This window comes from Oncorhynchus clarkii, chromosome 2 (genome assembly GCF_045791955.1).
Source record: "Oncorhynchus clarkii lewisi isolate Uvic-CL-2024 chromosome 2, UVic_Ocla_1.0, whole genome shotgun sequence".
NCBI classification, from domain to species: Eukaryota; Metazoa; Chordata; class Actinopteri; order Salmoniformes; family Salmonidae; genus Oncorhynchus; species Oncorhynchus clarkii.
The window spans coordinates 68,956,355-68,971,175 of NC_092148.1; the positions used below are offsets into that span (position 1 = coordinate 68,956,355).

Here is a 14,821-nt window from a genome sequence, read left to right on the forward strand (position 1 = left end):
TCTGCCTATACCATAACCCCACCACCACAATGGGGTACTCTATTCACAATGTTGACATCAGCAAACAGCTCGTCTGTGACGCCATACACGTGGTCTGCGGTTGTGAGGCTGGTTGGACATGCAACCAAATTCTCAAAAACAACAATGGTAGAGAAATTAACATTCTCTGGCAACATCTCTGGTGGACATGCCTGCAGTCAACATTCCAATTGCGTGCTCCCTCAACTTGAGACGTGTGGCATTGTGTTGTGTGACAAAACTGCACATTTTAGAGTGGCCTTTTATTGTACCCACCACAATGTGCACCTGTGTAATGATCATGCTGTTTAATCAGATTCTTGATATGCCACACCTGTCAGGTGGATGGATTATCTTGGCAAAGGAGAATGCTCACTAACAGGGGTGTAAACAAATTTGAGAGAAATATGCTTTTTGTGCATCTGGAAAATTTCTGGGATCTTTTATTTCAGCTCATTATTTCAGCTCACTTAAGACCAACACTTTACATGTTTTATATTTTTCTTCAGTGTAATTCCCCATCTACCACACTATACACAGTCAGTTATATACTTCCACTATCTATGACACAAGTTATATACTTACCCATCAACAGTGCATGGCCACAGTGGTACTTTTCAGATACATAACCAGGCCTCTAAAGAAATACACAGTGTTCTCTGTGTAACAGCCTGTAAGTGCATGTTGTTCCTCTGCTGTAAAAACACTGCCTTACTAAAAGCTGTTATTTAACGGTATCTATCTAGTAATGATGATGTAGCGCCTGTCTTCCTGGTTTGAGAGGGGAGAGGAGTGTGCTTGTGAAGAGTTGGGGTTTCTATTAGAGGTCGACCGATTATGATTTTTCAACGCCGATACTGATTATTGGAGGACCAGAAAAGCCGATACAGATTAATCGGCCGATTTAAAAATAAAACTTTTTTTATTTTTTTTATTACGTTTGTAATAATGACAATTACAACAATACTGAATTAACACTTATTTTAAGTTAATATAAAACATCAATAAAATCAATTTAGCCTCAAATAAATAATGAAACATGTTCAATTTGGTTTAAATAATGCAAAAACAAAGTGTTTGAGAAGAAAGTAAAAGTGCAATATGTGCCATGTAAAAAAGCTAACGTTTAAGTTCCTTGCTCAGAACATGAGAACATATGAAAGCTGGTGGTTCCTTTTAACATGAGACTTCAATATTCCAAGGTAAGAGGTTTTAGGTTGTAGTTAATATAGTATTTATTGGACTATTTCTCTCCATACCATTTGTGTTTCATATACCTTTGACTATTGGATGTTCTTATAGGCACTATAGTATTGCCAGTGTAACAGTATAGCTTCCGTCCCCCTCCTCGCCCCTACCTGGGCTCGAACCAGGAACACATCGACAACAGCCACACTCGAAGCATCGTTACCCTTCGCTCCGCAAAAGCCCTTGCAGAAGACCTTGCAGCGCAAGGGGAATAACTACTCCAAATCTAAAAGCAAGTGACGTTTGAAACAGTATTAGCGCACACCCAGCTAACTAGCTAGCTATTTCACATTGGTTACACCAGCCATTAGGCTGATAGGCTTGAAGTCATAAACAGCGCTGTGCTTGTGAAGAGCTGCTGGCAAAACGCACGAAAGTGCTGTTTGAATGAATGATTACGGGCCTGCTGCTGCTCAGTCAGACTGCTCTATCAAATCAGACTTAATTATAACATAATAACACACAGAAATACGAGCCTTTGGTCATTAATATGATCGAATCAGGAAACAATCATTTCAAAAACAAAACGTTTATTATTTCAGTGAAATACGGAACCGTTCGGTATTTTATCTAATGGGTGGCATCCCTAAGTCTAAATATTCTTGTTACATTGCACAACCTTCAATGTATGTCATAATTACGTAACATTTTGTCAAATTAGTTTGCAATGAGCCAGGCAGCCCAAACTGTTGCATATACCCTGACTCTGCGTGCAATGAACACAAGAGAAGCGACACAATTTCACCTGGTTAATATTGCCTGCTAAACTGGATTAGTAGTTATAACTAGTGATTATGATTGCTTGTTTTTTATAAGATAAGTTTAATGCTAGCTAGCAATTTACCTTGGCTTCTACTGCATTCGTGTAACAGGCAGGCTACTCGTGGAGTGCAATGGTTAAAGCGTTGGACTAGTTAACTGTGCGGTTGCAAGATTGGAACCCCTGAGCTGACAAGGTGAAAATCTGTCATTCTGCCCCTGAACAAGGCAGTTAACCCACAGTTCCTATGCAGTCATTGAAAATAAGAATGTGTTCTTAACTGACTTGCCTAGTTAAATAAAAGGTATAAAAAAAGTTGTTTTTATTTTATTTTATTTTTAATAATCGGAAATCGGTGCCCAAAAATACTGATTTCCGATTGTTATGAAAACTTGAAATCGGCCCTAATTAATCGGCCATTCCGATTAATCGGCCGATCTCTAATTTCTATGGTTCGGTGGTGTTTTTGTCTGGTAGTAATGTTTCTGTTCATTCTGTCCTCTCCTACAGGTATCAGAGGGGAGATTAATGTTCTGGTAAAGGTGGACCTCTTCAACGACCTAAACCGCTTCAGACAGTCCTCCTGTGGGGTCAAGTTCTTCTGCAGTGAGTCCTGGTTCCCTATGGGGATGTACTACAGTAGAGAGATCTAGTCACAAGAAATAGCTGGTGATGATAATGAATGATGAAAATGGTGTTTATGCATGTGTTAGCAACTTCCATCCCGAGGTGTTACCGCGCGGCGCTGGTCCATGGTTTTGTTGAGGAGCTGGTGGTGAACGAGGACCCGGAGTACCAGTGGATTGACCGCATCAGAACCCCCAGGGCTTCTAACGAGGCCCGCCAGCGACTCATCTCCCTCATGTCTGGTACATAACCCAGCTAGCTAACTTTCTCTACTGTGTGTGTGTGTGTGTGTGTGTGTATATAATATATATAGTGTATATACAGTGGGGCAAAAAAGTATTTAGTCAGCCACCAATTGTGCAAGTTCTCCCACTTAAAAAGATGAGAGGCCTGTAATTTTCATCATAGGTACACTTCAACTATGACAGACAAAATGAGAAAAAAAAATCCAGAAAATTACATTGTAGGATTTTTAATGAATTTATTTGCAAATTATGGTGGAAAATAAGTATTTGGTCAATAACAAAAGTTTATCTCAATACTTTGTTATATACTCTTTGTTGGCAATGACAGAGATCAAATGTTTTCTGTAAGTCTTCACAAGGTTTTCACACACTGTTGCTGGTATTTTGGCCCATTCCTCCATGCAGATCTCCTCTAGAGCAGTGATGTTTTGGGGCTGTTGCTGGGCAACACAGACTTTCAACTCCCTCCAAAGATTTTCTATGGGGTTGAGATCTGGAGACTGGCTAGTCCACTCCAGGACCTTGAAATGCTTCTTACGAAGCTACTCCTTCGTTGCCCGGGTGGTGTGTTTGGGATCAATGTCATGCTGAAAGACCCAGCCACGTTTCATCTTCAATGCCCTTGCTGATGGAAGGAGGTTTTCACTCAAAATCTCACGATACATGGCCCCATTCATTCTTTCCTGGTCCCTTTGCAGAAAAACAGCCCCAAAGCATGATGTTTCCACCCCCATGCTTCACAGTAGGTATGGTGTTCTTTGGATGCAACTCAGCATTCTTTGTCCTCCAAACACGACGAGTTGAGTTTTTACCAAAAAGTTATATTTTGGTTTCATCTGACATTCTCCCAATCTTCTTCTGGATCATCCAAATGCTCTCTAGCAAACTTCAGACGGGCCTGGACATGTACTGGCTTAAGCAGGGGGACACGTCTGGCACTGCAGGATTTGAGTCCCTGGCGGCGTAGTGTGTTACTGATGGTAGGCTTTGTTACTTTGGTCCCAGCTCTCTGCAGGTCATTCACTAGGTCCCCCCGTGTGGTTCTGGGATTTTTGCTCACCGTTCTTGTGATCTACAATTTTGTTTCTGGTGTCCTTTGACAGCTCTTTGGTCTTGGCCATAGTGGAGTTTGGAGTGTGACTGTTTGAGGTTGTGGACAGGTGTCTTTTATACTGATAACAAGTTCAAACAGGTGCCATTAATACAGGTAACGAGTGGAGGACAGAGGAGCCTCTTAAAGAAGAAGTTACAGAGAGCCAGAAATCTTGCTTGTTTGTAGGTGACCAAATACTTATTTTCCACCATAATTTGCAAATAAATTCATTAAAAATCCTACAATGTGATTTTCTGGATTGATTTTGTTTCATTTTGTCTGTCATAGTTGAAGTGTACCTATGATGAAAATTACAGGCCTCTCTAATCTTTTTAAGTGGGAGAACTTGCACAATTGGTGGCTGACTAAATACTTTTTTGGCCCACTGTATATATAGTATATCATGAAAGTGAGTACACCCCTCACATTTTTGTAAATATTTTAGTATATATTTTCATGTGACAACACTGAAGAAATGACACTTTGCTACAATGTAAAGTAGTGAGTGTACAGCTTGTATAACAGTGTAAATTTGCTGTTCCCTCAAAATAACTCAACACACAGCCATTAATGTCTAAACCGCTGGCAACAAAAGTGAGTACACCCCTAAGTGAAAATGTCCAAATTGGGCCCAATTAGCCATTTTCCCTCCCCGGTGTCATGTGACAAGGTCTCAGGTGTGAATGGGGAGCAGGTGTGTTTGGTGTCATCGCTCTCACACTCCCTCGTACTGACTGGTCACTGGAAGTTCAACATGGCACCTCATGGCAAAGAACTCTCTGAGGATCTGAAAAAAATAATTGTTGCTCTACAAAAAGATGGCCTAAGAAGATTGCAAAGACCCTGAAACTGAGCTGCAGCACGGTGGCCAGGACCATACAGCGGTTCCACTCAGAACAGGCCTCGCCATGGTCGACCAAAGACGTTGAGTGCACGTGCTCAGCGTCATATCCAGAGGTTGTCTTTGGAAAATAGACGTATGAGTGCTGCCAGCATTGCTGCCGAGGTTGAAGGGTTGGGGGGTCAGCCTGCCAGTGCTCAGACCATACGCCGTACACTGCATCAAATTGGTCTGCGTGGCTGTCGTTCCAGAAGGACGCCTCTTCTCAAGATGATGCACAAGAAAGCCCGCAAACAGTTTGCTGAAGACAAGCAGACTAAGGACATGGATTACTGGAACCATGTCCCGTGGTCTGATGAGACCAAGGTAAACTTATTTGGTTCAGATGGTGTCAAGTGTGTATGGCGGCAACCAGGTGAGGAGTACAAAGACAAGTGTGTCTTGCCTACAGTCAAGCATGGTGGTGGGAGTGTCATGTCTGAGGCTGCAGGAGTGCTGCCGGCACTGGGGAGCTACAGTTCATTGAGGGAACCATGAATGCCAACATGTACTGTGACATACAGAAGCAGAGCATGATCCCCTCCCTTCAGAGACTGGGGTGCAGGGCAGTATTCCAACATAAGGACCCCAAACACACCTCCAAGACGACCACTGCCTTGCTAAAGAAGCTGAGGGTAAAGGTGATGGACTGGCCAAGCATGTCTCCAGACCTAAACCCTATTGAGCATCCTCAAACGGAAGGTGGAGGAATGCAAGGTCTCTAACATTCACCAGCTCCGTGATGTCGTCATGGAGGAGTGGAAGAGGACTTCAGTGGCAACCTGTGAAGCTCTGGTGAACTCCATGCCCAAGAGGGTTAAGGCAGTGCTGGAAAATGATGGTGACCACACAAAATATTGACACTTTGGGCCCAATTTGGACATTTTCACTTAGGGGTGTACTCACTTTTGTTGCCAGTGGTTTAGACATTAATGGCTGTGTGTTGAGTTATTTTGAGGGAACAGCAACTGTTATACAAGCTGTATACTCACTACTTTACATTGTAGCAAAGTGTCATTTCTTCAGTGTTGTCACATGAAAATATATACTCAAATATTTACAAATTGTGTACTCACTTTTGTGATATACTGGTTGTGTGTATATATATATATATATGTATATATATGTTGAAGTCTGAAGTTTACATACACCTTAACCAAATACATTTAAACTCAGTTTTTCACAATACCTGACATTTTATCCTAGTAAAAATTCTTTCTCAGGTCAGTTAGGATCACCACTTTATTTTAAGAATGTGAAATGTCAGAATAATAGTAGAGAGAATAATTTATTTCAGCTTTTATTTATTTCATCACATTCCCAGTGGGTCAGAAGTTTACATACACTCAATTAGTATTTGGTAGCATTGCCTTTAAATTGTTTAACTTGGGTCAAATGTTTTGGGTAGCCTTACACAAGCTTCCCAAAATAAGTTGGGTGAATTTTGGCCCATTCTTCTTGACAGAGCTGGTGTAACTGAGTCAGGTTTGTAGGCCTCCTTGCTTACACATGCTTTTTCAGTTTTGCCCACACATTTTCTATAGGATTAAGGTCAGGGCTTTGTGATGGCCATTCCAATGCCTTGATTTTGTTGTCCTTAAGCCATTTTGCCACAACTTTGGAAGAATGCTTGGGGTCATTGTCCATTTGGAAGACCCTTTTGCAACCAAGCTTTAACTTCCCGACTGATGTCTTGAGATGTTGCTTTAATATATCCAAATTTTTCTTCCACGTGATGCTATCTATTTTGTGAACTGCACCTGTCCCTCCTGCAGCAAAGCACCCCCACAACATTACGTTGCCACCTCCGTGCTTAACGGTTGGGATGGTGTTCTTCAGCTTGCAAGCATCACCCTTTTTCCTCCAAACATAACGATGGTCATTATGGCCAAACAGTTCTGTTTTTGTTTCATCAGACCAGAGGACATTTTTCCAAAAAGTATGATCTTTGTCCCCATGTGCAGTTTTTTTATGGCGGTTTTGGAGCAGTGGCCTCTTCCTTGCTGAGCGGCCTTTCAGGTTATGTCGATACAGGACTCGTTTTACTGTAGATATAGATACTTTTGTACCTGTTTCCTCCAGCATCTTCACAAGGTCCTTTGCTGCTGTTCTTGGATTGATTTGCACTGTTCACACCAAAGAGCGTTCATCTCTAGGAGACAGAACGCGTCTCCTTCCTGAGCGGTATGACGACTGCGTGGACCCATGGTGTTTATAGTTGCATACTATTGTTTGTACAGATGAATGTGGTACCTTCAGGCGTTTGGAAATTGCTCCCAAGGATGAACCAGACTTGTGGAGGTCTACAATTGTTTTTCTGAGTTCTTGGCTGATTCTTTAAAACATTTCCCATGATGTCAAGCAAAGAGGCACTGAGTTTGAAGGTAGGCCTTTAAATACATCCACAGGTACACCTCCAATTGACTCAAATTATGTAAATTAGCCTAACAGAAGCTTCTAAAGCAATTACATCATTTTCTGGAATTTTCCAACCTGTTTAAAGGCACAGTCAACTCAGTGTATGTAAACTTCTGACCCACTGGAATTGTGAGACAGTGAATTATAAGTGAAATAATCTGTCTAAACAATAGTTGGAAAAATTACTTGTGTCATGCACAAAGTAGATGTCCTAATCGACTTGCCAAAACTATAGTTACTTAACAAGACATTTGTGGAGTGATTGAAAAACATGTTTTAATGACTCCAACATAAGTGTATACAAACTTCCGACTTCAACTGTATATATATTATACTATAGAAGTATCCTATAGTATTAGAGTATATTACATCAGAACTCCCAGGGCTTCTAACGAGGCGTGTGTGTGTAGGTGAGCTGCAGAGGAAGATCGGTCTGAAGGTGTTGGAGATGGGTGGTAATGCGGTGGTGGGCTACCTGCAATGCTTTGATCTGGAGGGAGAGTCGGGTCTGGTGGTCCGAGCCATCGGCACCGCCTGCACTCTGGACAAACTCATCCCTGGGACTGCTTCCAACACCAACCCCAACACCGCCCCGGCATCCAATGCCTGCAACTCCCCCTCTAAGGAAATCAAAGAGTGAGTATTGAACGAATGCATGAGCATGGTGTGTGTGTGTGTGTGTGTGTGTGTGTGAGAGAGAGCAAGAGCAAGAGAGTGTATGTGTTTGTGCCCTGCCTTTGGACTAACTCCTGTGTGTGTCTCAGTATTTCTGCCTTTCTCTTCATTTGTGACCAGATTTCTCTGAGGGCTTATGTCAAATTGACATGATCTTATTGTATGATTGTATTTGGTCCAGATGTCACATGCTTAGTATACACTTGCTTACTTGCGGGTAAATACAAAAAAAATGCAGAGTTAAAGATTACAAATAAATACACAGTGAATAACAAATAAAAATACAGTGTGTAATTGTGTGGTGTCAGTATGCATATGTGTGTGCATGTTATGTATGTGTGTTGGGGTGTCAGTGTAAGGATGTGTGTGGGTAGTCCAGTGTGTGCATAGTCAGTGCAAAAAAAGGGTCAATGCATGTAGTCCGGGTAGCCATTTGATTAGCCGTTTAGCATTCTTGTTTAGAAGTCTTATGGCTTGGGGTTAGAAGCTGTTCAGGGTCTTGTTGGTTTCAGACTGCATTGGTACCGCTTGCCGTGCGGTATCTGAGAGAACAGTCTGTGGCTTGGGTGGCAGAAGTCTCAGAAATGTGACACCGCCTGGTATAGAGGTTCTGGATGGCAGGAAGCTCGTGCCCAGTGATGTACTGGGCCAAACACACTACACTCTGTACCGCCTTAGGGTCGGATGCCAAGCTGTTGCCATACCAAGCAGTGATGCAGCTAGCCAACATGCTCTTGATGGTGCAGCTGTATAACTTTTTGAGGATCTGGACCAATGCCAAATCTTCTCAGCGTCCTGAGGGGGAAGAGGCATTGTCGTGCCGTTTTCACGACTGTGTCGGTGTGTTTGGACCATGATAGATCCTTAGTAGCGTGGACACCGAAACACTTGAAACTCTTGACACACTCCACTAAAGCTTCGTCGATGTTCATGGGGAGTGATTGGCCCTTTCCTGTAGTACATAATCAGCTCCTTTGTCTTACTCACATTGAAGGAGAGGTTGTTGTCCTGGCACCACACTGCCTGGCTTCTGACCTCCCTATAGGCTGTCTCATCGTTGTCGGTGATCAGTCTTACCACTGCCATGTCGTTGGCAAACTTAATGATGGTGTTGGAGTCGTGAGCAGCTACGCAGTTGTGAGTGAACAGGGAGTACAGGAGGGAACTAAGCACATACCCCTGAGGATCCCTGTGTTGAGGGTCAGTGTGGCGAATGTGTTGTTGCCTACCCTCATGAAGCTCAGGATCCATTTGCAGGGGGAGGTGTTCAGTCCCAGTGACCTTAGCTTAGTGATGAGCTTCGAGTGCACTATGGTGTTGAACGCTGAGCTGTAGTCAATGAACAGCATTTTCACATAGGTGTTCCTTTTGGCCAAGTGGGAAAGGGCAGTGTGGAGTGCAATAGAGAGTGCGTCATCTGTAGTGGCGGTATGTGATGTGGAGTGGGTCCAGACTGGGTCAGGGAGAAGTTTAACATTTCAGTGAAGACACTTGCCATCTGGTCAGCGCATGCTCTGAGTATGTGTCCTGGTAATCCACCTTTTGAGTGTTAACTTATTTAAAGGTCTTACTCACATCGGCTACGGTAGCATGATTACACAGTTGTCCGGAACAGCTGGTGCTCTCAAGCATGGTTCAGTGTTGCTTACCTCGAAACAAGCATAGAAGGCATTTAGATCGTCTGGTAGGCTCGTGTCACTGGGCAGCTAGTGGGTGAGTTTCCCTTTGTAATCCGTGGTAGTTTGCCAGCCCTGCCACATCCGACGAGTGTCAGAGCTGGTGTAGTAGGGTTAGATCTTAGTCCTGTATTGATGTTTTTCCTGTTTGGTGGTTTGTCGGAGGGTGTATCGGGATTTATAAAAAGCATCTGGGTTAGTTTCCCACTCCCTGAAAGTGGGAGCTCTAGCCTTTAGCTCAGTGTGGATGTTGCCTGTAATCCATGGCTTCTGGTTAGGATACGTACATTCATACGGTTACTGTGGGGACGACGTCGTTGATGCACTTATTAATGAAGCCTGTGACTGAAACTCCTCAATGTCATCCGGTGAATCCCGGAACATATCCCAGAATGGCTAGCCAGGAAAGATCATGTCTTTCTCCCTATATAGCTCAGTGTTTTCTCCTTCGCTAAACTAGTTTAATGAGTTTACATTTGTCATATTTACGGATCCCATACAAGTTTCTAATTAAGGCACATGAACGTTCACATGTTCAAGAAGGCATTTCTGTTCCCCCAAAAATGTATATGTATTTTTTCCAACAGCCCTACTGTGAAGTAGGAACTAACGTCAAATGCCCCTTATGAGACGTCCTGTCACACTTGGGGTGTGTGTGTGTGTGTTATATCATGTGACAAAGCTATAGTATATGCCATATTTGAGATATGCACATGGACACAGCCCCCTTCCCCTGTGTCTAATGGCTCTACTCTCTTTGCATTTGCATGTTAGTGCTGCTCTCTCTCTCATTTGACTGTGTGTGTGTGTCTGAGGGCTGTGCATGAGCTTGTTCCTGCTAGTATGGTCGGAGGAAGGTGGGGTGGATGAATGGAGAGAGAAAAGAAGGTAGGGTGGGTGTCGGTGCAAGCATTTTCTTTAGCTGCAGCATGTGGTGTTATGGGTGTTATAATGCAAAAGGAGGGGGTAGACAACCTCTCCTCTTTATTTTTTCTTGTCTTTTCTTGTGCTCTATTTTTATTTGCTGCAATGTTGTGGTGTGTTGTGTTTCTCTTCTTCTCTGCCTCTGCTGCACATGGATTGGCTCTTCTCTTGCTGTATGCGTTTGGATTGGTCCACTGTCCGTCTCTACATGGTGATTGATTCAGGTCTCCTCTGGCCCACGGATGTCGCTCCAGCCACAACAGCCCTGTCCACTCAGCCTGCAGCTCTCAGAGACTGTCCCACTCCCAGAACTTCTCTGTCTCTGTCCCTACTCTGGTCTTTACTGGTACGGACAGAGAAAAATAACGAGAGGGAGGGAGGGAGAGCAGGAAGGCTCTTCCCTGAGAGGGAGGGAGTCCCAGAATCTGTGTTCCTACATGGGTCTTCACTCGTACATAGAAAGGGAGCGATTATAAAAGAGAAATAAGGAGATAGACATAGAAGAGCGGGGTAAACTGAGGGAAAAGGGAGAGCCAGAGCAATAGAGCATGAGACAGAGAAACTAATGGATAGCCATCGGTGAGATAGTTACCACTCTCTCTCCCCCCCAAAAAAATCAACCTCCGAGCCCATTCTTCCTTGCCATTGGATGAGATTGTGACATCACCAGCCCCAAACACTTCCTCTTCTTGTGTCCCCCGTAGCCAATCATAGAGCCCCTGCCCAATCAGATCCATCCCTTCCACCTGTCCTAATTTTGCCTGATTCTATGTAGTTTTTTCCCAAATTTCGTTCTGCTCACAAAAACATTGGATGTTCTGAAACGGCACAGGAATGCACATCTCTGTGTTTACACCACAACAGGAGACCACGTTTGATGTCTGGGAAAAATGAAACATGTTAAAGTTTTGTGTGGTTAAGGGCGCTGTACTGCAGCGCCAGCTGTGCCATCAGAGTCCTGGGTTCGCGCCCAGGCTCTGTCGTAACCGGCCGCGACCGGGAGGTCCGTGGGGCGACGCACAATTGGCCTAGCGTCGCCCGGGTTAGGGAGGGCTTGGTCGGTAGGGGTTTCCTTGTCTCATCGCGCACCAGCGACTCCTGTGGCGGGCTGGGCGCAGTGTACGCTAGCCAAGGTGGCCAGGTGCACGGTGTTTCCTCCGGCGCATTGGTGCGGCTGGCTTCCGGGTTGGATGTGCGCTGTGTTAAAGAAGCAGCGGCTTGGTTGGTTGTGTATCGGAGGACGCATGACTTTCAACCTTCGTCTCTCCCGAGCCCGTACGGGAGTTGTAGCGATGAGACAAGATAGTAGCTACTACAACAATTGGATACTACGAAATTGGGGAGAAAAAGGGGTAAAATTCAAAAAAAAAAAAAAGTTTTGTGTGTAGTTACCCTTTAATGCAAGTGCAAACCAGAAAGAGACCGTTGTTTGGTGAGTGGTGTTTCTGTAGTGCTCATGTGATTGCAGGGTTTGCAAAACAAATGGCCACTGGATTGATTTAAATGATCATGATATCATTCTGTCTGGTAGGCATAGGCTACTTTTGTAGTTAACATTTAATTGAAAAGGTTTTTGGGAAAGTCTTTCCATCTCTACCAGAAGATTGTTATCATTAGCTTCATCGCCAACGACTACACAAAGTGTGCATTCCTGTGCCGTTTCAGAAAGTTTCTGAAACGGCACTTCATTTCATGTCTTATGATTAACTTGGGCAAATGAATGCATTTTCTAGTACCGTAAGTTCAATAAATGTATGAATATTCATTATATTCCGTTTTAATGTCTGGATTCTGAGATCTTGTCCAATGCAGATTTTTTAGGGCCCCAAGCATCTACCTTAGTCCAGTTCAGTTCAATCAACTATATTTGTCTCCAAGGGGCAGTCACCCTGGAGTCTGTTGGCCTCAATTCCTTTTCAATTCCAATTCAAGAAACTACTCATCCCTTTAGTGTTGTGTTGGCCCATGTTGTGTTGTGTGTTTCTGCCATGCTTTCCTCCTCAGTTCTATATATCTGTGTGTGCTTCTGTTTACGCTTCATGTGCTTGGCTTTTTAGTTCTGCAGCCCAGTCATTTGCACTCCACATACCTCTCTCACACATACATACACACACACACACGGTGAGGTGACTGATGTGCGTGTGTGTGTTCTCCTGGCAGGCCCGTGTTCAGTGAGGACCCAACCCACCCCCTCTCTGTCCCTCCCACCCCTCTCAGAACACTTCCTTCCTCCTCCTCTCCTCCTCCCTTCTCTCCATCCAAGCTATGCAGTCGCCAGTCCTCCTCCTCAGACACAGACCTCAGTCTGACGCCCAAGATGGGTAAGACCCCACCACCCTCCTCACCCTTCCTCACACTCTGTCTGCTCCTTTCCTCACCCCCCACTCTGGACCTGACTGTGTTTAATTTTTCCATCCCATTTCCTTATTTAATTGATATATTTCAAGTCATTGTGTTAGAAACACACACACACAGCAGCTGTGGACCATAGATTTCTGGGGTTGACCACGTCATAACCCGTACACCCCCTAGGGCATGACATGGTTCCCCCTACTGGTGGAAATACACCCTAGGAACCCCCCTTCCTTCCTCTCTTCTCTACTCCCTTCTTCCTAAAGGATTTGTATTTTCCTTCCTTATGTTTTCCTGTCAGGCTTAAGATCTTGTGACTTACCTCCGCTGTCCCTTTCTTCTCTGCTTTTCTTGATGTCTTGTTTTTTGGCTCACCTCTCTCCTCTCCCCACCTGCCTCTATCGCTCTCTTCTCTTCCTCTCCTGTCACTCTCGCTTTCCTCACCTTTTTCTCTGCCCCACAGTGAACTCCTCCCAAGAGAGTTTTGTCTCCCGTCCCAGTTCCCCTACCCTCTCCTCCGACTCCCAGCCCCTTCCTCCCTCTGGGCCAATCCTGTGCAGCCTTGTCGGCCCCCCAAGCCAACACCCTGCCCCCTCTCCCCTCTGTCCAATCAGAGGGGTATGTGTTGAGATAGAGTATCATTCAGTGAAGAGCTGATGGCAGCCTTTGGTAGGAAAGTCCTGAAACAGTCCTGACAACACTCTTTTCATAACACTATAACAGCTTGCAGGTGTCACAAAGCCAAACAACATCCTGTATAACACCTGTTACACTTAAAGTTAAATAGCCGTTTATTATAGTCTCAGGTAGGGCACAGAGTACAACATTTGTGAATGTCTAAAACACCTTTTACAAACTCCCTCTATAACCACCCCTTAGAAACCTCTATAACCACCCCTTAGAAACCTCTATAACAGCTGTATACAATGCGTTCGGAAAGTATTCAGACCCCTTCCTTTTTTTCACATTAAATGTTACTGCCTTATTCTAAAATTGATTAAATAAATGTTTTGCATCATCAATCTACACACAATACCCAATAATGACAAAGCAATAACAGGTTTTTGGAAAAATTTTGTAAAGAAAGAAATACCTTATTTACATAAGTATTCAGACCCTTGCTATGAAACTTAAAATTGAGCTCCGGTGTACCCTGTTTCCATGATTATACTAATTAATGCAAATGTTGATCCGATTGTGCAAACAGATCATCAAGGAAGATGGATTCTTTAAAAAAAAAAAGTGTTTTATTTTAAATTGGACCAAAAACAGATCTGGCTAATAATCTATGTGGGCCAAATAATGATGATTCCCACTTCTTCTTCTTCCAAAAAAAATCTATTGTTTACAAGCTACGAATGAAGCTATTATTATGGTGGGAGATTAAATTACGGTTTTAAGTACACTACCGTTCAAAAGTTTGGGGTCAATTAGAAATGTTCTTGTTTTTGAAAGGAAAAGCAATTTTTTTTGTCGATTAAATTAACATAAAATTGATCAGAAATACAGTGTAGACATTGTTCCTCTGTCCAGTGTCTTGTGTTCTTTCACCCATCTTAATCTTTTATTTTTATTGGTCAGTCTGAGATATGGCTTTTTCTTTGCAACTCTGCCTAGAAGGCCAGCATCCCGGAGTCGCTTCTTCACTGTTGACGTTGAGACTGGTGTTTTTCGGGTACTATTTAATGCAGCTGCCAGTTGAGGACTTGTGAGGCGTCTGTTTCTCCAGCTAGATACTCTAATGTACTTGTCCTCTTGCTCAGTTGTGCACCGGGGCCTCCCACACTTTCTATTCTGGTTAGAGCTAGTTTTAGCTGTTCTGTGAAGGGTGTAGTACACAGCGTTGTACAAGATCATTAGTTTCTTGGAAATGTATTGCATGGAATAGCCTTCCTTTCTCAGAAC

The 14,821-nt window shown here is 43.7% G+C and overlaps 1 protein-coding gene across 3 annotated transcripts in view; it reads left to right on the forward strand.

The window, feature by feature from the left end:
• Nucleotides 1-14,821, forward strand: part of LOC139372815 (C2 calcium dependent domain containing 5) — a 64,218-nt gene that overhangs the window by 2,523 nt on the left and 46,874 nt on the right. For 2 of the 3 annotated variants that reach the window (XM_071112624.1, XM_071112633.1), the window contains exons 5-8: nucleotides 2,537-2,632; nucleotides 2,740-2,895; nucleotides 7,700-7,925; nucleotides 12,725-12,885. In XM_071112624.1, coding sequence (XP_070968725.1) covers nucleotides 2,537-2,632; nucleotides 2,740-2,895; nucleotides 7,700-7,925; nucleotides 12,725-12,885 — 639 coding nt within the window. Of the gene's footprint in view, nucleotides 1-2,536; nucleotides 2,633-2,739; nucleotides 2,896-7,699; nucleotides 7,926-10,788; nucleotides 10,911-12,724; nucleotides 12,886-14,821 lie in introns of all 3 variants that reach the window. The other variant, XM_071112642.1, reaches the window with a different exon arrangement.